Source organism: Paramacrobiotus metropolitanus, unplaced genomic scaffold, assembly GCF_019649055.1.
Source record: "Paramacrobiotus metropolitanus isolate TYO unplaced genomic scaffold, Prichtersi_v1.0 Parri_scaffold0000097, whole genome shotgun sequence".
In the NCBI taxonomy this organism is placed as follows: Eukaryota; Metazoa; Tardigrada; class Eutardigrada; order Parachela; family Macrobiotidae; genus Paramacrobiotus; species Paramacrobiotus metropolitanus.
The window spans coordinates 159002-184940 of record NW_026570317.1 but is presented as its reverse complement, the minus strand read 5'-3'; the positions used below and the strand labels follow the sequence as shown (position 1 = coordinate 184940).

The window sequence follows — 25939 nt, the reverse complement described above, 5'->3', positions numbered from 1 at the left end:
TGCACTTTAAGCGGACACAGATTATCCGCGGATTTTGTACTTTTATTTTATCAAAAGTCAGCCAGGTTGGCATTACACCTGTGAGCGCAGGCGTACTCAGCGTACACCCTCGCTTGGCTGTTTGTTGTGTTTTGGTTGTGCGCCCGCCTACGCGAGGCAGCACCGTAGTGTTCTCAGCGCCACCGCATGGTGTGGCAGCTACGTCCGCTTGCCGTAGTCGGCAATGCAGAGTTGCACATGTTGAATTTCTATCGAAATTAGTCTTGATTAAAAAGTTCTCGCAGTCACGTCTTTTTTTTTCGCTTTTCCATAGCGTTAGACGTTTAGCATTGCCAGATCTGTTTGGCAGACGGAATTACGTCAATTCCGATTCTGCGACGTGAACCTTCTCAGGTTCCCGTCTTATATGGTAGCAAGAGACGTGTTTCTCCAGGATAATCTGAAGTTTTTCCCCGTCCAGCTGACGGAGTGTGTGGAGTGTGCGAGGAAGGGCTCGCTGACGAAGCAGTCGGAGAAGGAGCTTGGATCTCGACAGCAGATCTGACGAGGTGCATCTCTACGGCAGTAGAGTGCACTGAAGCTGATCTGACGCGAGTGGGGCTACGGCAGTAGTTCTGCTCGGAGGGGCACAAGCGCCGAAAAAGATTGCCACAAGAGGCAGAAGCCCGAAGGGGGGCACGAGTGGGCAAGCCACTTTTTGGTCTGTCGGGTGTGGAGTTTCAGGTGCTACCCTACGGCAGTAGGGCGCACACATCATACGCGCTCCCCCAAAAGGGTGGTCGAGCGCCCCTGCTGCAGCTAACGCCACGGCTCAGCAGAAGACCCGCAGCCAGCACGTCATTTGGTCGACGCACCGCTGCGTCCCGTTGATACGAAACGGAAGGGGTTAGTGGCTGGCCCAGGAGAAGTCAGCTAAATCGCTGGAGGAATTGGAGGAATCGCGGAAAGGACGCGCAAGATCGATTTCTGGATCACGGAGACGATCAGGTCAGAATTTCGGTTATTAATTACGCCATTGGCGCAAAGGTAGAAATTACAATTTTGATTGGTCGGTGATGAGCTGAGCGAGAAAGTAGGCGGTACTTTTGCGCACGGCGCGCTAGTGAAAATTTTCACTTTTCCTCGTGACGTCACTCTGCCTTAAAATAGAAAAACAACGTTTCTGATTGGTCGGTTATTAACGCTGTGATTGGCGCAGCAGATGAGCTAAAGTTAGCATTGTAATCAGCCAATGAGAAGCTGAGATTTTGAGACGAGGCGGAGAATTTGCGCACGGCACATAAGAACGTGACGTAGCCAGCTGAAAATTTTTTTCTGAGTCGATCGATGAGATTGTGACCTTTACGAAAAATTTTGACGAGAATGATGACCTCTACCAAAATTGGATAGTTGATGATTTGACGCAAGTTTGAAGTTGAGTTCTGTTAATTCCTAAATAAAATCCAAAAATATCTCGAAGTTTGCAGTTTTGATAAAAGTTTTGGTGACCTTTACCAGAAAAAGTTCCTAAAATCAAAAAGTGACCTTTACCTATTCGGAGTAAGCGTTAAGCTGAAACAGCTGATGACCTTTACGAGTTAAGTTTTGCTGAAGGAAGTGACCTTTACGAGAACTTCGTCAAATTTCTGAAGTAGAAAGTGACCTTTAGAAAGGACTTAGATCTTTTAAAGGCAGAGTGACCTTTAGCAACTGAGCTCGTATAAAACGAAGTGACCTTTAGGACAGTGCTTGTTTCTGTTCACGTGTAAAAAGTCACATAAACATAATCTAACACACGTGTGAGAAACCTTGACAGCATCGTCCAAGTTATCCGATCACCAAACTAAAGATGGATCAAGATAGAGACGGTAATGAACCGATCTCCACCGGCAGTTCACAAGGAAAAGGGTCTCAGAATTCCTCGCAAGGTGCGAGTGATCCTTACAAAAGGAAATTGAAGCCGTTTACACGGCCAGTGGAACACGATCGAACGACTCGAGCTCCGAAAGCCTTTGAGAGGAAGGACTCTAAAGGATCAGAAGCCACTTACCAGAAGGCTCTGAAAGAAACGCAGAATGTTGAGAGCTCGAGCGATGAGAAGGGAAACTCCGGACGTCAAAACGGAGATAATACGGTGGACCAGTCAAAGGTCACCGACGGGAGAACGGTAGCTAATGGACAGATTCAAGCAGACCTGACGGTCGAGACCGGAGGAATGTCACGGTCGGCCGAAAAGGTCAAGGAAGAAAACGCAGATCAGTCAAAGAAGGGCGTGAACGAAGTCAGTCAAAAGGTCACCGAACGGGGTGACGAGGTCAACAGCAATCAGCTGTTAGACGCAGAAAAGGTCAAGCCGGATGACCTTTCGGATGACTCGATGACCTTTAAGAGGCTGGAAGAGAAGGGAACCAGCCCAGCATCAAACGATGAAAGATACTTTACGGACGATGAAGACGAGACAATGCAGATGTCATTTCACACTGCAATGAAAGAAGCTGAACAAGCTGACGAAATCCTGCAGATGACCTTTAACGAAAAGTCGGAAGAAACCTTTATGGGAACGGCGTCAGGAAAGGCTGACAACGAAAGGTCACCGACCCCTAAAACTCCCGCATCAACAGATTCGAAGCGACGAGTTCGAGAGTTAGAATTACAACTCGAGAACAAAGATGAGCAAGCATTCGCCGCAGTACGGGAGCAAAGGAACAAAACCATCGAAATGGAACCAAGAGTGTTCGTATTAGAACAAGAAAAGGTCACGCTGGAAGATGAAATGCAGCAGTGGAAAGTCAGATATGAAGTGCAGAAGCAAATGGCAGAAGAACTGAAGAAAATGGTTGACGATAAGGATTTGGAAGGCATACTCGCCGTCGAAGACCTCAACAACAGCCTGTCCGAAGAGTCAGCCGAAAGGTCACGGGAGATAGCGGAATTGAAAGAACAGTGTGACCTTTTGAAGTCAAAGGTCATGGAAGTTGAAACTCAGCGCGATGAATGTCTGTCAAACGCAACAAAGGTCACGGGAAGGGTAGCTAGCCTGACAGCAGACATTACGGAGCTAATGAAAGATCTCAAGACATACGAAGAAAACAATCAAAAGCTACAGATGGAATTGAATGAAAGGAAGAAGAAACAAGGAGAGACAGAAAAACAGAGAGATCGAGCCGCGCAAAAACTCCAGGAACTCAGCGAGAAAACGAAAGCGGAAGTCAAGCGGTTGAGTGACGAAGTTCAAGGTCACAAAAAGGAATCTCAGAGATGGAAGACGCAAGCACAACTGCTCGACGAACGGGTCACGGTGCTTGAAGTTGAGAACAGAGAAGGGCAAGTTCTCAACAGCAAGCAGAAGCAAGACATCGCCAAGCTTGGGAGTGACCTTTTGGGTATGACGACTCTGGTGATGACAAGAGACGATGAATTGGCTACGGTGAAAGAGCAGCTAATCTCAGCTGGAAGGCAGCATGAGAAGCTTGAAAAAGCGATGCAGAAGTTGAAAGAAGATAAAGAAGCCTACGAGGAGGGCGAGAATGACCGAACCCTCTCAATCCATGGCGAGATGAAAAAGGTGGAGCACATTAAGGCAGAGAATGTCAGCCTTAAGAAGGAAAGAGATGACCTTTCTGGAAAGGTCAAGAAGCTAGAAGATCAGAATAACGCTCTTCTAATATCATTGAAACATAAAGATGAGCAACTCAGCAAATATGAACCGCAAAAGCAGGGAAGGTCACCAACTCCTCCACCGAAGTACGGCGACGCTACCGAAATTCATACTCACGAGTTCAGCGCAACCTTCCAGATGCCCGAAAAGACAGGAATGGGGAACGGAAGAGGCACTGAACCTCCTAAAAGGGAATCCGAGAAAAGGTCAACCGAACGTACGAAGGGGTACCCGGGACCATTCTTTGGCGGATCATCACACCAGACAGGGCCAAGTTACAGCGATGATCCACGACAATTTGAAGAAACCACCGTCCACCGAGAACCGGAAAACACGGAAGGTCACCGTGATCAACAACCAGAGCAGGACGGTTTCGCACAACACGGAGAACGACGAGAAAGGGATGAACGCGCGCAACTCCGAGCCGAACAAGAACGTCTAAGACGAGAACAATATGAGTTCCGTGGAATAGTGAAGCAGATGGGTAGAAAATCAAATCTGGTGGACTACAACGGCAACCGAGACAGTCTTCTCGGTTGGATCCGCCAAGTCAAGGAAACGAAAAGGGCATTCCGGATGAGTGACGAAGAGGTCATACTCGAAGTCGCCAACGTGGTTAAAGGGGATGCAAAAGTCTGGTTCGATGGGGAACGAGAAATCCTCGGAGAAGAGAATGATGAGATGACGGTCGACGAATGGATGACCAAATTCAAGGAAGAGTTCGGCGATCGAGACGAAGGGGTCCTCGCCTTACGCGAAGCAATGGCTAGGAAGTTCAAAGTTGGTGAAGAATCGCTGGATCAGTTCTATCAAGCGATGATGCGCTTCAAATCAAAGAAAACGATCACGGAAAAGCAGGCGATCGCTTTCTTGATCGACGGATGCAAGAGCGACAGTGACCTTTACAAAGCAATGAGAGCTCGAACATTCGAGACTCCGGCGGACATCAAAGAATTTTTCCACACATGGTCGGCGGGAGAAGACAAATATAAGGTCACGCGAGGCAATCGGAACCGAGATGACTATGTTGTTATTCGGTCAGGTCAGGTGGCAGAAGTCGCGAATGGGCGACAAAACCAACCCCCGCCACCACAAGCACCACGGTATGATGCGGAATTCCCGGCAATGAACAACCAAGAGGTGACCTTTAGCAATGAACGGAACGAACGGAATGAAGGTCAGATATCGTACGCGACGATCGCGGCGATACAGACAGCAGTGCAAGAGGTCACCCGACCAACAATCGCAGCAGCGGTTCAAGCGGTCCAAGAAGTGACCAGGCCAACTATTGCGGCCATCCAAGCGGCAGCCCAGCAAGTGGCTAGACCAGCACAGAATGTGCAAGGAAATACGCAAGGAAATGCCCTGAATGGAGGGTTCGCGGGTCAAGGAATGGCACAAGCAAATCCTGGCTTCGCTGGCCAAGGATTCAACGGTGGCGGAAGAGGCAATCGCGGACAGCAAGGGAACCAGGTTACCCGATATGCGTCGCGAATGGAAAGACTCTTCACGATGATCGATGGATGGGTGGCAAATAACGCGCTGACATGCCAGAACTGCATGTACGGCAACCACCACACGCAAGGATGCTCATTCGCGGGCACACCATGGAACCAAAACCCGAACCGAATTGTGTATGAGGAATGGCTGCAGCTGCGCAACCAAGGTGGTTGGCGGCAAGCGATGGCGAATGGTTACGTCCCACAAGCACGACAAGGTGGGCGATATGCAGGTCAAGGTGGCCAATGGAATAATGGAGGTCAAGGTGGCCAAGGGAACTTTGCCGGTCAAGGTGACCAGGGCAATTACGGAAATCAAGGTGGTGGCCAAGGTAACTTCGCCGGTCAAGGTGGCCAAGGCGGAGGATACGGCCAGTATGGCCCGGCTCGCGGAGGCTTCAGAGGAAGGGGCAGAGGCTTCGGCCGCGGAGGTAACCGTGGTTACGGCTATGCCGGCCCGGGCCAAGGAGGCGGTAACGGTAATTACGGAGGTCAAGGTGGCCAGGGTAATTACGGTGGTCAAGGTGGCCAGTGGAACGGTGGTGGTCAAGGCGGCCAAGGAAACTTCGCTGGTCAAGGTGGCCAGTGGAACGGTGGTGGTCAAGGCGGCCAAGGAAACTTCGCTGGTCAAGGTGGTCAGTGGAACGGTGGTGGTCAAGGTGGCCAAGGAAACTTCGGTGGTCAAGGCGGAGGATTTAACTTCGCCCCGGCGAATGGTGCCGGCCAGGCGCAAGGTGCGCCGCAGCAGGGCATGAATCAGGGAAACGTTCAAGGTCAGTAGGCGCCGGTGAGCCTACTGATCGCCCAGAACCGAAACCACCGGACATAGGAGAGCAAGGTGCTCCGCCGCAGGGAAGGACCACGGCGCAGAAAGAGAATGGTGAAAGGTCACCAAAGATACGGAAAAGAAATCCGAAGCTTCGAGAAAGTAACTCGAAAGCGAGCGAAGGGGCTCTGAAAGGTGATGGCAAGGCTATCAAAAGATTACCGCAAGGACGGAAGAATTTGGCCGAAAGGTCACCGCAGAAAGTAACTGCGGAACGTCAAGAAAGTAACTTGGCGCAGCCGGGGCTGACCGAAAGGTCACCGCAGAAAGCAACTGCGGGCAACAGGGTTGACGGAAGGGCCTCAACTCTGCATCCGGATCAGCAGAAAGAAACTGCAACGAAAGGTCACGAAAGTAACGTGACGCTGCAAGGACAGCAGACCCAAAGGTCATCGCAGGAAGTGACTGCGAGGAAAGGTCACGAAAGTAACGCGACGCCGCAAGGACAACAGACCCAAAGGTCATCGCAGGAAGTAACTGCGAGGAAAGGTCATGAAAGTAACGTGACGCCGCTGCAAGAACAGCAGACCGAAAGGTCACCGCCTCAAACAGAGAGCGAGACGACGAAGAGGAAGAAATACTTCGCAAAGACAGTAGCAAGGGTTAAAGCCGCAGATTCGGAAGAAGAGGATGATGAAGCACATCACGAGAAATTCCGGAAGTTCGTCGAAAAGAAGTTTGAAGAAGACGGAATAACTATGACAGTGCGACGCACGCACGAAGACGGCCCAGATAAACCGAAATTCTTCGAGCATATGAAAGAAACACTCCAGAAGAAAAAAGCTGCTGAGAAAGGTCACGAAAAGGGTGTGACAGCGCAAGGAGCGCAAGAGACCGAAAGGTCACCTCAAGAGAGAGAAGAAGTGAAAGGTCACGAGAGACAGCCAGTGCAAGAGACTCAACAGTCACTGAAAGAGAAAGGTCACGGTGAAGTCGCCGTTGAACCAAAAGGTCAAGAAAGTAACTTGACTCTGCGAATGGCGCAGCAAGCAGTGAAAGTTGGAGAAGGGGCACAGCAAGTCTCAGACGACTCTCTTGAATCAGCAAATAAGTTGCAGCAAAAGATGGAGTGGCAAAAGGTCACCTACAGACGACATGGCATGTGGAAACAAGTTCCTCTGCCACAAAGGTCACCGCAAGATGCGAGAATTTCCAGAGAAGCTTACTGGGAAGAAAGAGAGAAACAAGATTGGCGAGCGAGAAAGCATCTCGAGGAACTCGTAAAAGCCTCTCAACCAAAGGTCAAGGAATATCGAGAAGCAAAAGAGAAAATGGACGAAGAAAACCGTCAGTTTCAAGAAAGGATGGAAAAGGGTGAATTACCGCCGCAATACGGCGAGAAAGTGCCTTTACAAAGGTCACCAAATGGCGGATTTTTCATGTCTCGACGAGAAAGGTCACCGGACTTAGCGAAAATTCCACAAAAGGAAAGGTCATACGACTTTGCGCAAGCACTCCGGAATAACAAAGAAAGGTCACCGCCCACAACTGACGGATTATCATCACAAGTCGATCCAACCGAAGAAATAAACAAGAAATTCAGAGAATGGATGAACGAAAACGATCACAAGATGATCGTCTACGAAAGGTCACCAGAAGAACTGGAAGACAAAGACGATGAGATGACCCTCGCGGATCGCATTACGCAAGAGATAATCGAGAAGTTGCGAGAAAAACCGTCCAAAGATGAAAGGTCAAGATACGAAGTCATAAAAGAAGTGACGAAAGGTCACGAAATCGCACAAGCGAAGGAGAAAATGTGCGAAGCATCAAAGGTCACAAATAACGCTGCGAAGGGGCAGGCGTGTGACTTGCAACCTGAAAGACAAATTCGGGAATTTTACGATGCTAGAACTAACGTTCCGAAGAGGTTTGACCGGTTGAGTTCAAAAGACATCAACCAAAACGCGCAAGCGAAGGGGCAAGTGCGCGAAGTTCCAAAGGTCACGGAAGATAATAACGCTGCGAAGGGGCAAGCGCGTGACGTACCATCCGGAAAGAGGATCCGAGAATTTTATGACGTCCGACCGGATGTTCCAAAGAGGATCGACAAGTTGTCACCGATAAAGAGTATGAACCCAAGATCGAGTGACCCAATTCAAGTCCACTGCAGAATCAGAGTGTTGAAACTTCAAGATGGAAACACGCCCAAGCGAATCGAAGCGCTGACTCATGAAGTCAAAGTGGGGAACGTAAAGGTCATGGCAATGCTTGATACAGGCGCAGAGACGTCTCTGATCTGCCAACAGTTCTGCGAGAGGAATGGCCTCCAGACTGTACCGCTACCGCCAAAGAGGACGGTGATGATCAAAGGAATAAGCGGAACTTCAGGTTTTCAAGTAACGCACTATTGCGTAGCGCCGGTGACCTTACGAAGGAAAACAACTCAACACTCTTTCTACGTCAGACCAGCGTCAGATGACGTCCAGGTTTTGCTTGGATTTGATTTCCTTGCAAAGAAGTTCGTCTTAATAGACGGAGATGAAACGGATGACGAAGACGCCGATGAAGATGAAGATAAGGAAAAAGATGATGAGCCGAAATCCACTGCGAAAGTTAACGCAGGAAAGGTCACCGAACTTCAGCCAAGAAATGAAGCGGGGCAAACGGCTATCCCAGTACCAGAGGCACAGGGATCGAAAGGTCAACAGCAAAAAGACACTGGTGATACGCTAATCCCAGTACCAGAGGCACTGGGCAAAGAAAAGTCAAAAAGAAGTGAAAGGTCACCGAAGATGAAAGGCAATAAAAGGTCCCCGACTATGGAACAAATAAAGATCATGCAAGCTGAAGCACTGATTGCGAAGAGAGACGCATTAGTCCCTGGACTGGAGTGGTCGAAGCTAATCCCAGTACCAGAGGCACCGGGCACGAAAAAGGTAGAGCCCAGGAAAGAAACGGGACTGATGAATAGTGACGAAAGAGCGCTATTCAACGATTTACGGGAGAAAGCTATAGAGCAGTTGAAAGATTCACGCTCCCGAAAAGATAAACCAGAGCGTAGTTCAAAAGCTACTTTCGAACCACGCTCTGCGGATGAAGAAATAGAAGTCATCGAGTTGTCATCGGACCACAGCGCCATCCAAATGGAGTGTGACCGCGACTGGACGGATACCGAAGACGAGGGTGACCTTAGCGTCCAACCGAAACCAATTGAATGGACAGCTGAAGAAAGAGCAACGGCATGTGATCATGATTGGAAAGATGACCTTTCGAAAGTACAGCCGCAGGAGAAGTGCATCCAGTGCTTACAAGAAGCAAGGCAGGATGACCTTTCGGAATGGCCGAAATGCAACGCCGCAATTGCAAGTCTCAAGAGAGGCGACTGGATTGAAACGAAGTCAATCATGAGGACGCTTCCAATGGAGCAGTTGCCAAAAGCAGCTTACCTCTGGCAAAGATATCGAGAATGGTTGTCTCTAGTGAAAAACTACATCATCTCCAGAGGAAAATGGCTCCATCATTGGCAGCAGGAAATTGATAATCACATCCCAGGTCAAGTGGACGAAAGCGATCCTTATTACACTGAACCTGTATCCAAGCTCGATCAGGAACGGCGACGAGCTATGGAAGAAAACGAATTATGGGAAGCGGAAAGAATTGAATTATTCTGGCAATTCCGAACGAATTATCTATGGAAAGGTCAAGGACGAGTCGTGATTTTCCCAATCGGACTCGGCACACCGGTGTACGAGCTGTTTGGCCTTTACCAGGAATGCCTGAAGAATGGAAGCCTGAAACCCTTCAACAAACAATGGACAAAGATTATGCAAGAAGTTCCGACGATCGTCGGCGAAGTGCCAGAACTAAGGGTCACAAGGAAAAGACGCCCACCAGGACCATTCGGTTATCCTGGAAAGAAGAAGGTGACCTTTGCACCGGACCCAGATGGAGTCGAGTATCCCGAACGAGGCGGCGATACATGGTGCATGTACGAGACAAAACCAAGCGACGACTGGGTCACTGAAGAGTTGATGGCAAATTGCGTCTTCGTCGGCGGTAAAAGACCTAAAGGTCACGGCACAAGCGCCGTTCAAGAAAACGGCACAAGCGCCGAAGAAAAAGCAAAAGAGCAGGATAACAGTACAAGCGCCGAAGAAGAACAAGAAAAAGAAGATATCGGCATAAACGCCGTTCAAGAAGACGTCCAAGATGACGATGACAGAGAAAGGTCACCGTCGGCATACGAATTGTCCCAGATGATTAAGGAACTGAACCAAGCGTTTCGGGATCAAGAAGCACGAATCCCAGTAACAGAAGCAACTGAGGCTAAAATGTCGCCAAACGAGAAGAAAGCAGCAGCGCTAGTAGCGTCACTCAAAAGGTCACTCGATGATGGTGAGGAATGTCCACCAATCGAGAATGAAAGGTCACTCAAAGAGTTGCTGCAAGAAAAAGAGCCAGAAAGGTCAGTTCATAAAATCGACGAAAGGTCAGACCACGCAGACCGTGGCTCTCACAATACTTTCGAACCACGATCTGCCTCAGACGAAAAGAAGGAAAGGTCACGAGCAAGAATCCGCGCAACGCGAGCTCATCCAAGGATAGCAGCACGAAACGGACGAAAGTCCAAGGAAACGGGCAAACCTCTGCCCGAGAAATCGAAAACGAAAAAACTTAGCGCTTCCAAGGATGAAAGCGATGACCTTTCAACGTCAAGTGAAGATGAAGGCGTGATGGACCAACCGAAAGAGGATCGAAGTAAAGGTCAGATGCTGCAAGAGAACGGTAGCAGTGAATCTGACTCGGACTGGTCAAGTACGAGTGGCGATTCAACCACTTCAGAAGACTCAGGAGTGGATGACCTTTCCGAACAAGAAGATTTGATGGATCTTGACGAAGACGATGATAAGGATGACGAAAAAGAAAAAGAAATCGTCGTCAGAAGAATAAAAGTGCAGAGAGCAAGAATCCCTCAAGGGGCAATCAAGGTCTATAGCGATCAAAGAATCAAGATCAGACCGAATGTCTGCACCCGCGTCAAGACTAAGATGGCGGAATACGCCCCAAGAACTCAAAAGCTGATGTTCACAGCGACACTACAGAAGGATGTAGACGTCCAACCGTATACGGGAGTGACGGATCATAAAGGGAATCGATTTGAAATCGTCGTCGCTAACCGAAGTAAAAAGAGAATGGGAATTAGGAAGGGCCAATTCCTCGGTTACGTTGAACCGTATGAACACATGGAGAGTGTAAAGGTCAACGCGGCGGTAATCGCCGATGTACTTAATGATCCGAATGTCGACGCAAAGACGAAAGAAGAACTGAACGATATCATCGAAAGACTCAAGTTAGGACCAGACCTAACTGAAGAACAAAAGAATGATGTACGAAATGCATTCTGGGAGTTCTGGAAGGTCTTGCCAACATCAAAGAAACCGTACGGCGATGTCAAAGGGGTAACGCACACTATTGACACAGCCGACGCAAGGCCAGTAAAATGCAACCCAGCACGAACTAGCTGGAAAGGTCGCGAATTCATCACGAAGCACATCGAAGAGATGTTGCAGCAAGATGTCATTGAACCGTCTGATGCAGATTGGAGTTTCCCGGTCGTACTGGCCGCAAAGAAAAATGGTGACGGTACCATGGGAACAAGGTTCTGTGTCAATTACATTCAGCTGAACAAGCTTACGAAGAAGAACAACTACCCACTGCCGAATCCAGATGAACTGCTCGACGCATGCGCAGGCAACAAGTATTACGGCAAGATGGATTTGCAAAGTGGCTTCTGGCAGATCCCAATGGATCCAGCCTCAAAAGACAAGACGACCTTTGTCACCCAAGATGGGATGTTCAGATTTAAAAGAATGCCCTTTGGAGTATGCAATGGCCCAGCAACGTTTCAGCTGTGCATGGATAAAGTTTTGTCGAACGCTAAGAGAATGGGATGCGTTTTCGGCTACATCGACGACGTTATCTTCGCAGGAAAGACCTGGGAGATCTTCATGCAGAATATGAGGAACGTCCTTCAAAGTTTAGTCGACGCAGGCTTCACAATCAAGCCAACGAAGTGCGAATTCGGCATGCGCGAAATGGGTTTCTTGGGGCATATCCTTAGTGAGAATGGCATCAGAATGGATCCTGAAAAGGTCATGGCAGTTTATGATCAGAAGAAACCGACAACTGAACGGCAGTTGAGGTCATTCCTCGGATTAGCGAATTACTACCGGAAGTTTATCCTTGGATACGCGCAAAAGACAGCACATCTTTATGAACTGCTAAGACACGACAAGAATATCAAGAGAGACTGGTCAGAAGTCCACGACCAAGAATTCAATGACCTTAAAGAAGCATTGTGCAAGGATCCAGTGCTGAGGAAATTCGATCCGTCAAAGCCGACAGTGATCGAGTGTGACGCATCAAAGGAAGGGCTTGGTGCAGTCTTGTCCCAAGATGGACATCCCATCGCATACGCAAGCCGCGTTTTGCATGGAGCTGAAAAGAATTACGGAGTTACCGAATGGGAATGCCTGGCAGTAGTCTTCGCTGTCAGAAAGTTCAAGTCGTACATCGACTACTCCGAATTCACCGTAAGGACAGATCATCAAGCATTGACGAATCTCCTAAGGTCGGAAACGAACAAGTCGGGAATGAACCCAAGATTAACAAGATGGGCATTGGCGTTACAAGGTCACCGATTCAAGATCGAGTATAAGCCAGGCAAGTACTGCGACAACGCAGATGCACTGTCAAGAACGCCGATTGAAGGTCCCACTTGCAATGAAGAAGAGTATGACGAAATCCCGAACTTCGAAGATTACAAGAATGAGCTGAACAGAGAAGAGCCTCCGATTGAAGTTTGGCAACTCTTCGTGCAATTAGCAGAAGATAGAGAAGAAAGGCTCAAAGCCGACATGAGAAGGGCAATGTCGGAGAGAAAGAATCCTCAGCTCGCTAAGGAAGCCGCAGAGCGTAATTCAAAGGTTACTTTCGAACCCCGCTCTGCTACCAAGATAAAGGTCAACAGAGTGAGGAAAGAGACGCTAAAGCAAAAAGATGCAAAGGTCACGAAACTCGGTCAGAGAATGACAGACCAGAATGACCTTTCTGAAGCAAAAGTCCTCGCCGAGTACATACCGGACGAGTGTCCAATACGACTGCTAAGATTTCCGAAGACGATTGAGAAAGGTCACAAGCCTCTTCCAAGATGCAAGGTCATCACAGATTGGAATGAACTCAGTACTGCGACAGTTCGCATCGTCAATCTTCAAGGAGACGAAGAAGAAGAGCATGACTCAAATTTGCAACTTCGGAATAAACAGCTGAAAGATCCGCATCTAGCGATGATCATTGATGAATTGGAGCATCTGCAAGACGCAGATAAAAGGTCAAAGTTCGAGACGCATTACCAGTTATGGAACGGCATACTGTATCGCGTCAAAGATAAGAACGGCAGACTTGAAAGGACGTATGTTGTACCGCTGCCAATGAGAAGGGCTATCATTCATGCACTGCCTGATGAAAAGGCAGCAGGTCATCTCGGCTTTGAAAAGACTTTGGCCGCAATCAGGCTCAGATATTACTGGGACCGAATGAGCACGGATGTAAAGAACTACATCCTCGCATGCCAAGGATGTCAATTTCGAAAGACACCGAGAAAATGTCCGCCTGGAAAGCTCCAAGAAATTAAAGTCGGACATCCATTCTTCAGAGTTTATGCGGATCTAAAAGGACCTCTACTTCCAACAAAGAAGAAAGGATATAAGTACATTGCGGTCTTCATCGACCAGCTGACGAAGTACGTGATAGCGGAGCCAATGAAAACGGCTACGGCAAAAGAATTTGCAAAGGTCTTTGTGAAGCACGTAATTTTGGTACATGGAGCGCCACATATACTCCATACGGATCGCGGAAGACACTTCACAGCTGAAGTCTTGAAAAAGGTCACCAACGTGTTCAAAATCAAACACACGTTTGGAACGGCGTATCATCCCGAAGGTCAAGGACAAGTCGAAAGACAGATGCAAACCATCAGCGATGGACTGTCTCAATATATGAAAGCCGGGAATGAGAGGAAGTTCAATAAATATCTTCCATACGTCGTATCGGGAATGAATCGCGTTGTACATGCGACGACGGGATATTCAGCATACTTCATGCTGCACGGCAGAGAAATGACCATGCCGGAAGATGTCGTCACAAAGACGAACGTTCCCGACGATTACGGTACTCCAGACGAATGGGTGGAGACCATGAAAAAGAACTTGACCTTTTCAGAGGAAGTTGCGAGGTGCAATATCAAGGACGCCTATGAAAGGCATGCTGAAATATACAATAAAAAGAAGTCGGAACCGGAATTCAAAGTCGGCGACCGCGTCTTGATCAGACTTCCAAAAGACACGAAGCAAGGAAAGAAAGAAAATCAAGCAGACTTTAAGAAAAAGTATGACAAAGTCTGGAAAATCCTTAGCTTCCCGAGGCCAAATGAAGTTGAAGTTATTGAACTTCAACTTCATTCGGTCTCGGAAAGGAAGGAAGCAACGAAAGAACCAGATGTAAGAGTCGTCTCAGTCGACCGATTAAAGCGCTGGCACCCACCGTTGCCAGATCAAGAAGATGAGAAAGGTCACTCGGAAAGAGCAGCGGTCGAAAATGAAAGGTCACAAGCTACTAAAGAAGTAGCAGAGCGCAATTCTCATACTTTCGAACCACGCTCAGCATCAGAGGGCAGGGGATAAAAGGTGGCAGTGGCACCTGCCACTGGCAACTGCCACCGGCAGTGGCACTTGCCACTACGCGTTCTGGCAAGCGATAAAACGGGGCAACTGTTAAAAATTAAAAAATCAAAATTATGAAGGAAGCCACTTTTCTCGTTATTAACAACTCAAAAAACCTTAAACTCTTGAAGGCGTGCATGTGCATGGTCCACGTCAGGTATGATGAACCCTGATTATAAAAAAAAAGCATTCTTAACGCGTCTTAGTACGAGGGATACCGAACCAAGTGCGTACCGATTGTTCGCTCAGGGTTTGTCAAAAAAGATAAAAAACGAAAACAACAGAATAAAAAATATTGCACACCGATTACATCTGCAGTATCTACAGCACAGATACATAAAAAATTATAACCAGAAGCGCTCTTTGTTTGCCAGAATCAAGCGCAGGTTTTTTTACTTTTTCGTTGTCTTACAGTCTATTGGGCGTAATTGAAACCTTTGAGGACTTTAAGCCGGTGTTTGGCACATTATGCGGTCACCGTTACATGCGCCACATTCGTCAGTGGACAATGCGCCCCCCGTGGCATTGCAGCCTGACTCGTACAGACAAAACATTTTTTTAGCCATTTAAGACTTATTAATCTTTTTTAGGTTTCTTGCGCTTTTTGCGTTCCTTGGAATTCTTAGGGTGATTTGTTTATTTTTAGAAAGCCTAAGAAATCCAAGAAACTAAGAATCTAAAATTAAAAAGACCCTAACACAACGATAAAAATGAAAAAGACCCGAATTTTGATAATCTGTCTCTGACTTTAGTAGTCAGAGGCTGACTCAGCCCTACGGCCGCAGGCCTGTTGCCCAACAGCTTTAAACACTTTTGCCACATCAGTTTTTTGCATTAGTCGCAACTGAAGAGAAAACCTGAACGATACACAACGAATTTTTGTATTTTCGTTGTTTTTATGACACATACCGGACCTTCGTCAAACATGCTTGTTTTACGCCGCGCTTATCAAGAGTGACAGAATAGTTAGTTTAGCTTTTCAGTGTGTGTCATGACATTTGTGTCATCAGAAATCAAACGATTTCTGCAGATTGCCAGCTCTTAGCTGAATGCAGCCATTATGCAGGAATGGAACGCTTTTACAATACCGTCGCATTACCGCGCTTCGATCGTGAGCGGCACTGATTCTGAGTGTAATCTGTGACAGTTTCGTCTACTAAACAGAGTTGCAGCACCCATTTAATACTGCATTGGAAGGCGCGGACACAAGACTCAGCTATCAATATCTAGCCGGCAGATATATCAATCAGTTGATTATAGATAATCTACATGTTAGCCCGTCAGGGAAGTAGATTTTCGTCAATAGATCTGACGAACTGCATAAACAGGCCTGACGACCCGAGCCTATGCTTTGTCTATGGGAGCGTCAATAGATCTGCCGAACCCGCACAACTTTGAAATGTGATATCCTTGAGCTTAATGAGCGCTTGGCGGCCTCAGATTATACCTGCTTTACGTATCACTTTCGGTTCAAATACGGTAATACTGGCGGATGCAGGCTTCTGGCAGCAACCATCGCAATTATAATTTAATCAGTATTTTTATTGAAACTGTGTCTAATTCAACGCGCAGAATTTTTGCTTAATTGCAGTACTTACATATTACATAGCGTATAATGACAATGTCAACTGCAATACATTGCTTATTATTCAATACTTAGTAGACAGCGCATATGTCAAGTGTTGAACAATTAACTGAGTGATTTGAATTTAAAGAATGATAATACCTGCAAGCCGCAGACTGGCGACTGCGCATTTACTTAACATTTTCATTGAGGAAGACAGCAACGACAGCACTGCTGGCGGAGTCTTATACCTGTTAATGTCCTTATTCTTATGTTAAGCAAACACAAGCACCCACTTTGCATTTTGAAATCGCAACAAGAAATACACTTTCCAGATTATAAAGGTGTACGAGAACTAATATTATCTCTTTATGACGTAGATAAATCATTAACTAACGGACGCACTGTAATATGCACACACACATTTAATTTATTCTAGGTCTAATGCTAGATCCAGAATGGATCTAGAGACAGAGACAGAAACAGAATCTATCCTGTGGAGTGAGCGATACGACCTGGATCGCGAACTATGCGGAAACACAAAACGTCGCACCGTAATCGCTGACTTTAATAATATTGAAAGTCTGCACAACAGAAATCCCACAACTGACTGACAACTGCACACACATCAATCGGAGAGCCAATTCAACAGTGTGTAACACTGTGCAGCACGTGCTATGCCGCGCCCACTAACACAACTCAAGCCAATCAAAAGAGACACAACACAGACACGTAATCCGGTGGCGTAGCGTTGCGGACGTGAACGTTAGTGAACCCCCGCTCACATGCCTCTGGGGGGATGCCGAGCTCCTGTGAGGCTGGACACACTCCCGAATCCACGAAAACGACGGTCGCCGGTGTCTGTGCGTGCTCAAGAACATCAAATTCTCTTAATCCATTTTATCACATCAATTCCGTAAAGGCACAATTCCGTTTAATACAATGTGAAATAAAGAGATCCAATTATAAAAATACTATCAAATCATTAGGAACAGATCAACAAAAGTATTAATCAAATTGTAGACTAGGATCCTCCATTTCTGACTCGCAAAGGTCACAGGTCCTGTCCACCGTTTGCCGCACATTGGCCCATTCCGCTCTGTTGAGCAATCCTGCGCATCCATAATGCGACTTTTCATCACAATCCGCTTGAGAATCAGGTGCGTATCAAGTACGACTTAGGAATACTGCTTCAATCTTTGGAATATGGTGCGTATCATTCGTACGACTTCAAAATGAGATCCAATAAAGGTCATGGAGGGACGTCAATGAAGACAAGCGTAGTTCGCTTCCTCCCTAGTAAAGGTCATCCTTTGTTGAGATGATCCGTTGAGATGTGCGACTCGTTTTGGGTTAATGGTCCCAAAGGTCATGCGACTTGAATTCCGATACGGTGACTCTGTTGGGCAATTGATGATCCCAAAGGTCATCCCACTCGTCAAAACTTCTGTTAAAGGTCATGGAGGAACTTAGCCGATTTTCTGCGGCTTCAAGCACTTCTTTGCTTGCCTCCCTGGTAAAGACTTGATTTGACCTTTCCGTCGCACATCCAACTTCAATATGCCTCGAGCGGCCAGAGTGCCGGCAAGGTTACCGTAGCATCTCTGATGGGGCCGGCTAGTTACCGCATTGAGTTTACCCCATGAAATTTCCACCTTAAATCTTTTACTCTTGTTCGCCGCTTGTGGTTTACGTTATTACGAGAAATCCGGCTTGGTTGCCGTAGTTTTTCTCGTTTTAATTCTAACACTGAATCGCCTAAAAAGAGTGCCGGCACAGTTTACCGTAACAACTCTAATGAGGCCGGCTGGTTGCCGCATTAAATTAACCTCATCAATATTCCACCTGTTGTCTTTCTCTTTTTCGCCGCTTGTGGCCCCGTTTCGTATTCAAGAGATCCGGCTTGATTACCGTAGTTTCTCTTGTGCATTTATAACACTGAGTCGCTTAGAGAGGAGAGCCGGCTAACTGCCGTAACTACTCCCTTGGGGCCGGCTTTATGGACCGAATCAATTTCAACCCCAATAGTATTCCACATGATTTCTTTATCCTTTCTGATTCGGTGCTATAAACGCTGCAAACAACAAATACACGAATACAGTTTCAATGATATGTTACGTGACCTTTATACTTAACCCTCATAGTCACTTCTGATGACCTTTTCAGTACCTTAACGTGATGACCTTTCACGTTGCATTATTAAACTCATTCTCAAATGGTGACCTTTCACGTTTTTGACGTTTACACAAGCTCTCCGGCGATAACTAATTAACATTCAACTGTTTCTGATCTGTTCGCCATTATTCGATTACAAAATTCTTCCAGTTCGAAGTTCACAGCCTTGTAACTCAAAGGGTCATGTCGTTCCATTTGTTCGACATATTCTATGCAATGTCGCATGAGTTATGACCGTTCTCCACGCATTTTGTTGTGCTCTGGCAGCATTTTTCATTTCGCTGATGTACCGCACGTATCCGGTTTCTGGGGGAATGCCGAGTCCGTTGGTTCGGTTTCCTGACTCTGTTTCTCATCGATTGTCTATCTCGCCAATGATCCGAACGAAGACTGAGTCAATTTCGGTTCGTCAGTCTTCTCTTTTTGCGGCTAATTCTCGTGACCTTTTGATTTCTCGGTCGTCAGTAGAATCTTTTGACCTTTCGGTTTCTCCGTCGCTGAACCATCTTTCAACAGTGTAAACAACGACTTTTTTAAACCACCTGTCGCGCGGAGTCCGCTTCTGCATCTACTGCCGCTTTTTCTATGGGGAGCATGACCTTTTCTTTCCCACCTTCTTTCAAAGTCCCGTGACCTTTCGATTGTTCCGTAGACACGGAACACTCTTGACCTTTAGGTTGCGCTTCCTTCTCCACGGTTCCAGACGTCTCTTGACCTTTAAACTGTTCGTCTTTTTCTGTGAAAGTCCCGTGACCTTCAGTCGGTCTGTCACTTGACCTTTCACTTGACACTTGGTTCATTTGACATTTGACCTTTAAGTTCATTTGCGCTTAACTATTGGTAAGTGAGTCGCTTGACCTTATGGTTTTCGGTGATCCGGCTTCACAACCTCGTCTGATGACCTTTCATTTTTGCTGATCCAGATCTTTCGTGACCTTTTGGCTGTTCCATTTGGATTTCCGCCGGAGTCTCTTACCCTTTCGATTGACCTTTCACTTCTTCCGCTTTTACTTCGATCGACGTTTGTTTGCACTTCATTTTGTACTTCAGTCAGAGTCCGATGACCTTTCGACTGGACGACAATTTCTGAAGATTCCGGACTTTCGTGTCCTTTTCGTTGTTCCATTTGGATTTCGGTCGGAGTATCTTGACCTTTCGATAACCTTTCGCTACTTTCGTATAATTCAGTCCGAGTCCGATGACCTTTCGACTGGAGGACCTTCCTGTTGACTTTTCATCTATGATGACCTTTCTGGTGTCCGTTTCGATGACCTTTTGACCTTTTAACATTTTTGATGACTTTTCGTCAGAGTTTGGTGACCTTTCCACTATCAACGAAAACGATTGGCTGGTGTACTTCGTATGAATTTTACACCTTTTGAACTTCTATTTTTAGCGAATTGAACCCCTTATTCATATTTATGTGGGTTATTTGTTCTCGCGTCCTTTAGTTATCCGATCAAGAAGTTCCTTCTCGGCTGCATCCTCAGGTTCGCCTTTTTGGGTCAATAAGTCCGTAGGGGTCGGTTTCTTTTTCTTCTGTTTGACTTTCCGCTCGTTAATTGCTTTCGCTATATCACGGCCCAATTGTTCAGCTTTTGATTTGACCGTCTCTATCTCCTCTTTTCTCCTCTTTATGAGGTCGTCCTCATTACCGGTACCAGTGCGTGGTTCGAAAAAATTCGGGTCACGCTCTGATATCTCAGCGCCAGTTCGCCGTTTCGAAAGGTCATCCTTATCTCCGGTAGCAGTGCGTGGTTCGAAAAAGGATTGTTGCAAGTCCTTTTTGGAGGTAAGCTCTGGTACTTTAGAGGTCGGTTCGTTATCTTGTTCCAGTGACCTTTCTGCCAAATTTCCAGCTTCTGCGTTCAGCTTAATTGTAACTGCCTTCTCGAAGTCCTTATCTTCTTTCCTTTTTCTTCCTCTCTTCTTATTTGGTTTCTCTCCGTCTTGGTGACCTTTGGTCTCTTCATTAACTTCATGTAGCAGAGGTGGTTCGAAAAAGGACTCTTTTTGAAGGGTATGCTCTGCTACCTGCTCTTTCTCGTCTGGTAAGGGCGGGTGCCATGGTTTCAGCCGATCGATCGAAACGACCTTTAAGTCTGCTTCTTTCTTCGGGTTCTGCTCAATGACCTCCGCTTCGTTTGCTCGCGGGAAGCTGAGAATCTTCCACACTTTATCGTATTTCGACTTAAAGTCAGACTGGTTTTCTTTCTTCCCTTGTTTCGTGTCCTTCGGTAATCGTATCAGTACGAGGTCGCCCACTTTGAAATTCGGCTCCGATTTCTTCTTATTGTAAATTTCCGCATTCTTCTCATAAGCGTCTTTGATGTTACATCTCGCCACTTCTTCGGCAAAGGTCAAGTTCTTTTTCATGGTCTCCACCCATTCGTCTGGAGTCCCATAGTCGTCTGGGATATTCGTTTTTGTGACCACATCTTCCGGCATTGTCATTTCTCTGCCGTGTAGCATATAGTATGCTGAATATCCAGTTGTGGCGTGCACGACTCTGTTCATTGCCGAAATAACATATGGAAGGTACTTATTGAACTTTCTTTCGTTTCCCGCTTTCAGGTACTGTGCCAGGCCATCCGCAATCGTTTGCATCTGTCTTTCAACTTGGCCTTGACCTTCCGGATGATACGCCGTTCCAAATGTGTGTTTAATTTTAAACACATTGGTGACCTTTGCCAATACTTCAGCTGTAAAGTGTCGTCCGCGATCCGTATGCAGGATGTGCGGTGCTCCGTGTACCAATATCACGTGCTTCACGAACACTTTAGCAAATTCTTTGGCCGTTGCCGTTTTCATTGGTACCGCAATCACATATTTCGTCAGTTGATCAATAAACACCGCTATGTACTTATATCCCCGTTTCTTGGTCGGTAACAAAGGTCCTTTCAAGTCAGCATATACTCGGAAGAACGGATGTCCCACTTTAATCTCTTGCAGTTTTCCAGGTGGACATTTCCTCGGTGTTTTACGGAACTGACATCCTTGACAGGCGAGTATGTAATTCTTCACGTCTGTACTCATCCTGTCCCAGTAATATCGGAGTCTTATTGCTGACAATGTTTTCTCAAATCCCAGATGTCCCGCTGCTTTCTCGTCGTGCAATGCATGGATTATTGCTCTTCACATTGACAACGGAACAACATATGACCTTTCAAGTTTTCCATTTTTATCCTTTACTCGGTATAATATACCATTCCATAACTGGTAATGCACTTCAAATTTCGATCTCGTTTCCGCGTCTGGTAGGTGTTCCAATTCGTCTATGATCATTGCCAGATGGGGATCTTTCAACTGTTTATTCCGCAATTGCAAGTTTGAGTCATCAACCTCTTCTTCGTCACCTTGCAGGTTGACAATGCGAACTGTCGCTGTACTGAGTTCATTCCAATCCTTGATGACCTTGCATCGTGGTAACGGTTTATACCGCTTTTTCGCCTGTTTTGGGAATCTCAGCAATTTGATTGGGCATTCGTTCAACGCTTGTGCCACTTTGTCCGTTTCCCAAAGGTCATCTCTATTCTCCGCTCTATCATCAAGTCCCGTGACCTTTCCATTCTGCATTTGAGATTCCGCGTCAAGTCCGGTGACCTTTAAGTCACTAACGGCGGGCAACCAGCTTCTCACTCGGTTCACTTTTGCTTCGTTTTCAGCCGACTCGTTCGCCGTAGCTGAAGTGACCTTTAATCGTTTCTCCCTCTGTTCCACCATCTGCAGGAACAGCTGTCCAACTTCAATTGCCGGTTCCTTCGTATCAAACTCCTTCTTGTAATCTTCGAAATTCGGAATCTCATCAAATTCTTCTTCGTGACACGTCGGGCCTTCAATTGGCGCTCTTGATAACGCGTCCGCGTTGTCACAATATTTTCCCGGTTTGTATTCGATTTTAAATTGGTGGCCTTGTAGTGCCATTGCCCATCTTGTTAAGCGTGGATTCATTCCAACTTTATTCGTTTCTGACCTTAGCAAGTTGGTCAGCGCCTGATGGTCCGTCCTTACGGTGAACTCGGCATAATCGATGTACGGCTTGAATTTCCTGACAGCGAACACTACTGCCAGACATTCCCATTCTGTTACACCGTAATTCTTCTCCGCTCCATGTAGGACGCGACTCGCATACGCAATTGGATGTCCATCTTGTGACAACACAGCTCCAATTCCTTCTTTACTTGCGTCGCATTCGATTACGGTCGGTTTTGCAGGGTCAAACTTTGCCAATACCGGACCTTCACATAACAGTTGTTTTAGACTGTTGAACTCTTCTTCATGTACTGCTGTCCAGTCTTTTTTGACATGTTTATCTTGTCTCAACAGTTCATACAAATGGCTCGTCTTCTGGGCATATCCCATTATGAATTTGCGATAGTAGTTTGCCAATCCGAGGAATGACCTTAATTGCCTTTCAGTTTGAGGCCGTTTGAATTCCGAGACCGCGGTGACCTTTTCCGGATCCATTCTGATTCCATCTTCGCTGAGTATGTGACCCAGAAATCCCATTTGTCTCATTCCAAATTCGCATTTCGTTGGCTTAATCGTAAACCCCGCTTCAACTAGGCTCATTAAGACATTTCTCAAATTCTGCATAAAAATTTCCCAAGTTTTTCCGGCAAAGATAACGTCATCAATGTACCCGAAAACACAACCCTTTCTTTTCGCTTTCGACAGTACTTTATCCATACACAATTGAAATGTTGCTGGTCCGTTGCACACTCCGAATGGCATTCGTTTAAACCGGTACATTCCATCTTGCGTTACAAAGGTCGTCTTGTTGATAGACGCCGGATCCATTGGGATCTGCCAGAATCCACTTTGTAGATCCATTTTTCCGTAATATTTGTTGCCTGCACACGCGTCAAGCAATTCATCTGGGTTCGGTAGCGGATAATTGTTCTTTCTTGTTAACTTGTTAAGCATGATATAGTTGACGCAAAATCTTGTTCCCATTGTTCCATCACCGTTTTTCTTTACTGCCAGCACGACTGGGAAACTCCATTCGGCGTCTGACGGCTCAATTACATCTTGTGCCAACATTTCTTCGATATGCTTCGTTATAAACTCGCGGCCTGTCCAACTCGTTCTGGCCGGGTTACATTTTACTGGTTTCGCATCTCCCGTATCGATTACGTGGGTGACCCCTTTCACATCTCCATACGGTTTCTTTGATGTGGGTAAGACTTTCCAGAATTCCCAAAACGCGTTGTACACGTCGTTTTTCTGCTCTTGCGTAAGGTCAGGTCCCAATTTCAGGTTTTCGATTATCTTTTTAAGTTCAGCTTTCGTTGTCTCATCCACCTCAGGGTCTTCGAGTACGTTCTTTACTGTCCCTGCGTTGACCTTTACATTCTCCATATGTTCATACGGCTCAACGTAGCCGAGAAGCTGATTTTTCTTCACGATTCGGTATTTGCTACTGTGATTTGCGATGACGATTTCGAAGTATTTTCCCTGTGGTCCGTCACCCTGCCAACGGTTGCACTTCAGTTTCCACTTGTGGGACCGGTGTAAACATCAGCTTGTTTTGAGCCGGTGCATATTTTCCCATCTTGACCTTTACACGTGTGCAGTTTGACGGTTTCAATTTGATTCGCTGATCGCTGTAAACTTTGATCACGTCCTTCGACATTCTAGCTTTTTCCACTTTCAATCTTCTGACTTTAATATCCTTTTCTTTCTCTTCATCTACTTCGTCATCCTCATCCAAGTCCATTAAATCCTCTTGCTCCGAAAGGTCACTTACACCTGAATCTTCCGAAGTTGTCGAGTTATCACTTGAACTCGTCCACTCGGAGTCGGAGTTACTGCTCTCGTATTCTTGTGCAGTAGCTTGACCTTTGTCAACCTTTTCAAGTGGGCGTTCATCAACTCCTTCGTCTTCCGATGAAAGGTCACTTTCGTTTTCTCGCGAATCGCTAAGTTTTTTTGCTTTCGATTTTTTGAGCAGGGGTTTGTCTCCTTCTTTTGCCTTTCGCCCATTTCGTGCGGCTACTCTCGGGTGACTCCTCGCTACCCGAATTCTCGTTGATGACCTTTCTGATTGATCGGAGTTTGACCTTTCTTCGTCCGATTTTAACTCTTCCAGTTCATTTATTTCTTCGGGGCTCGTTAATGGCTTTTCGGTCAACTCGACCGGCGGACATTCCTCACCGTTATCGAGTGACCTTTCCCCGTTTTTTGCCTCAGTTACTGGGTTTTGTTGTTCGTTTGATATCCTTTCAACTTCCTCTTTAAACCTCTTCCACATTTCACCTCTGTCCGTTAACATCTGTGCAATATCGAAAGCCGACTTTGAACTTTCTTCTGTTTCATTCGATTGTCCTTCAGCTATCTCTTGAACTGGTTCCTCTTTCTCTGCTTCTTTGACAGTCCCTTTATTGGCATCATCCTGTTGAACTGTTTCGTAACCTTTAGGTCGTTTAGGGCCAACGAAGATGCAATTTGCCATCAATTCTTCGGTGACCCATTCATCATTCGGAATCGTTTCATACATGCACCATGTATCACCACCTCGTTCTGGGTAATCCACTCCATCTGGATCTGGTGCAAAGGTCACCTTTTTCTTTTGCATCAGTCCCGGTGACCTTCTTCTCCGGGTTACTTGTAATTCTCTCATGTCTTTGACATCAAATGTGGGAATTTCTCTTTCAAATTTATCCCAGTATTTCTCGAATACTTTTTCGTTTCCCTCTTTTAACGCGTTGTAGTATACTTCAAGTGATTCGTAGACAGGTGTTCCAAGTCCTGCCGGGAAAATGATCGTTCTCCCTTCACCTTTGTACATGTGGTTTACGCGAAAGTCCCAGAAAAGGTCAACTCTCGCTTCTTCCCACATTTCTCCTTCCTCAGTCATTTCTTCTATCTCTCGTTCAAATCTCCTTTCTGTTGCTACCGGATCGAGAGGATCTTGGATTCCTTTCTCGACACGTTGCAACCAATGATTTAGCCATCTGCCTCTTCCAATTATAAAACTTTCCACGCATGACAACCACGTTCGATATCTATTCCAATGATATCGCTCGATGTGTGGTTTCCACATTTCGTTTGTCCGCATGATGCTTTTCGCTTTCTTTTGGGCGTAACCTTTAAGGTCTGCTAATGCGGCATTACATCTTGGCCATTCTGAAGGGTCATCTTGGGAGGCATTTTCGCAACATTCCGCGCATTCCCATTGTGGTTGCACCCTGCACGGATCCTCAAAGTAACCGTGGTGACAACTCCCGGCTCGTTCTTCTGGAGTTAATGTCCTCTGACTCGCTTCAGGTTTAACTTGTTCCTGTACTGTGGTATCTTCCTCACATTCGATTGGAGTCACGCTTTTATCCTCAGAGGATATTTCAATGACCTCTGGTTCTCTTTCTGTTCGGTGACCTTTCAATTGTTCGAGTGCCTTGTCGCGGATTTCGCTTGTAAACATCTGCTCCTCTTCAACTATTCGTTTCAGAACTCGTAACCTTTCACTCTTTTTATCTTTCCCCACTTTAGCCGTCTTTATTCCCAGTGCCTCTG

The 25939-nt window shown here is 46.4% G+C and overlaps 1 protein-coding gene across 1 annotated transcript; it reads left to right on the top strand.

Moving 5' to 3' along the window:
• The first annotated feature begins 285 nt into the window (after nt 1-285).
• Nucleotides 286-15340, top strand: LOC129596888 (uncharacterized). Its single transcript, XM_055494287.1, has 4 exons — nt 286-987; nt 1721-5902; nt 5944-14463; nt 15332-15340. Exons 2-4 carry the CDS (start codon nt 1829-1831, stop codon nt 15338-15340), a joined length of 12603 nt encoding a protein of 4200 aa, XP_055350262.1. The 5' UTR covers nt 286-987; nt 1721-1828.
• The last annotated feature ends 10599 nt before the right edge of the window (nt 15341-25939 follow it).

Coding starts and splice junctions, on each gene's coding strand:
- LOC129596888 (XM_055494287.1), top strand. CDS start 1,829: ATGGATCAAGATAGAGACGGTAATGAACCGATCTCCACCGGCAGTTCA. Junction 5,903..5,943: donor AGGGCATGAATCAGGGAAAC/GTTCAAGGTCAG, acceptor ACTGATCGCCCA/GAACCGAAACCACCGGACAT.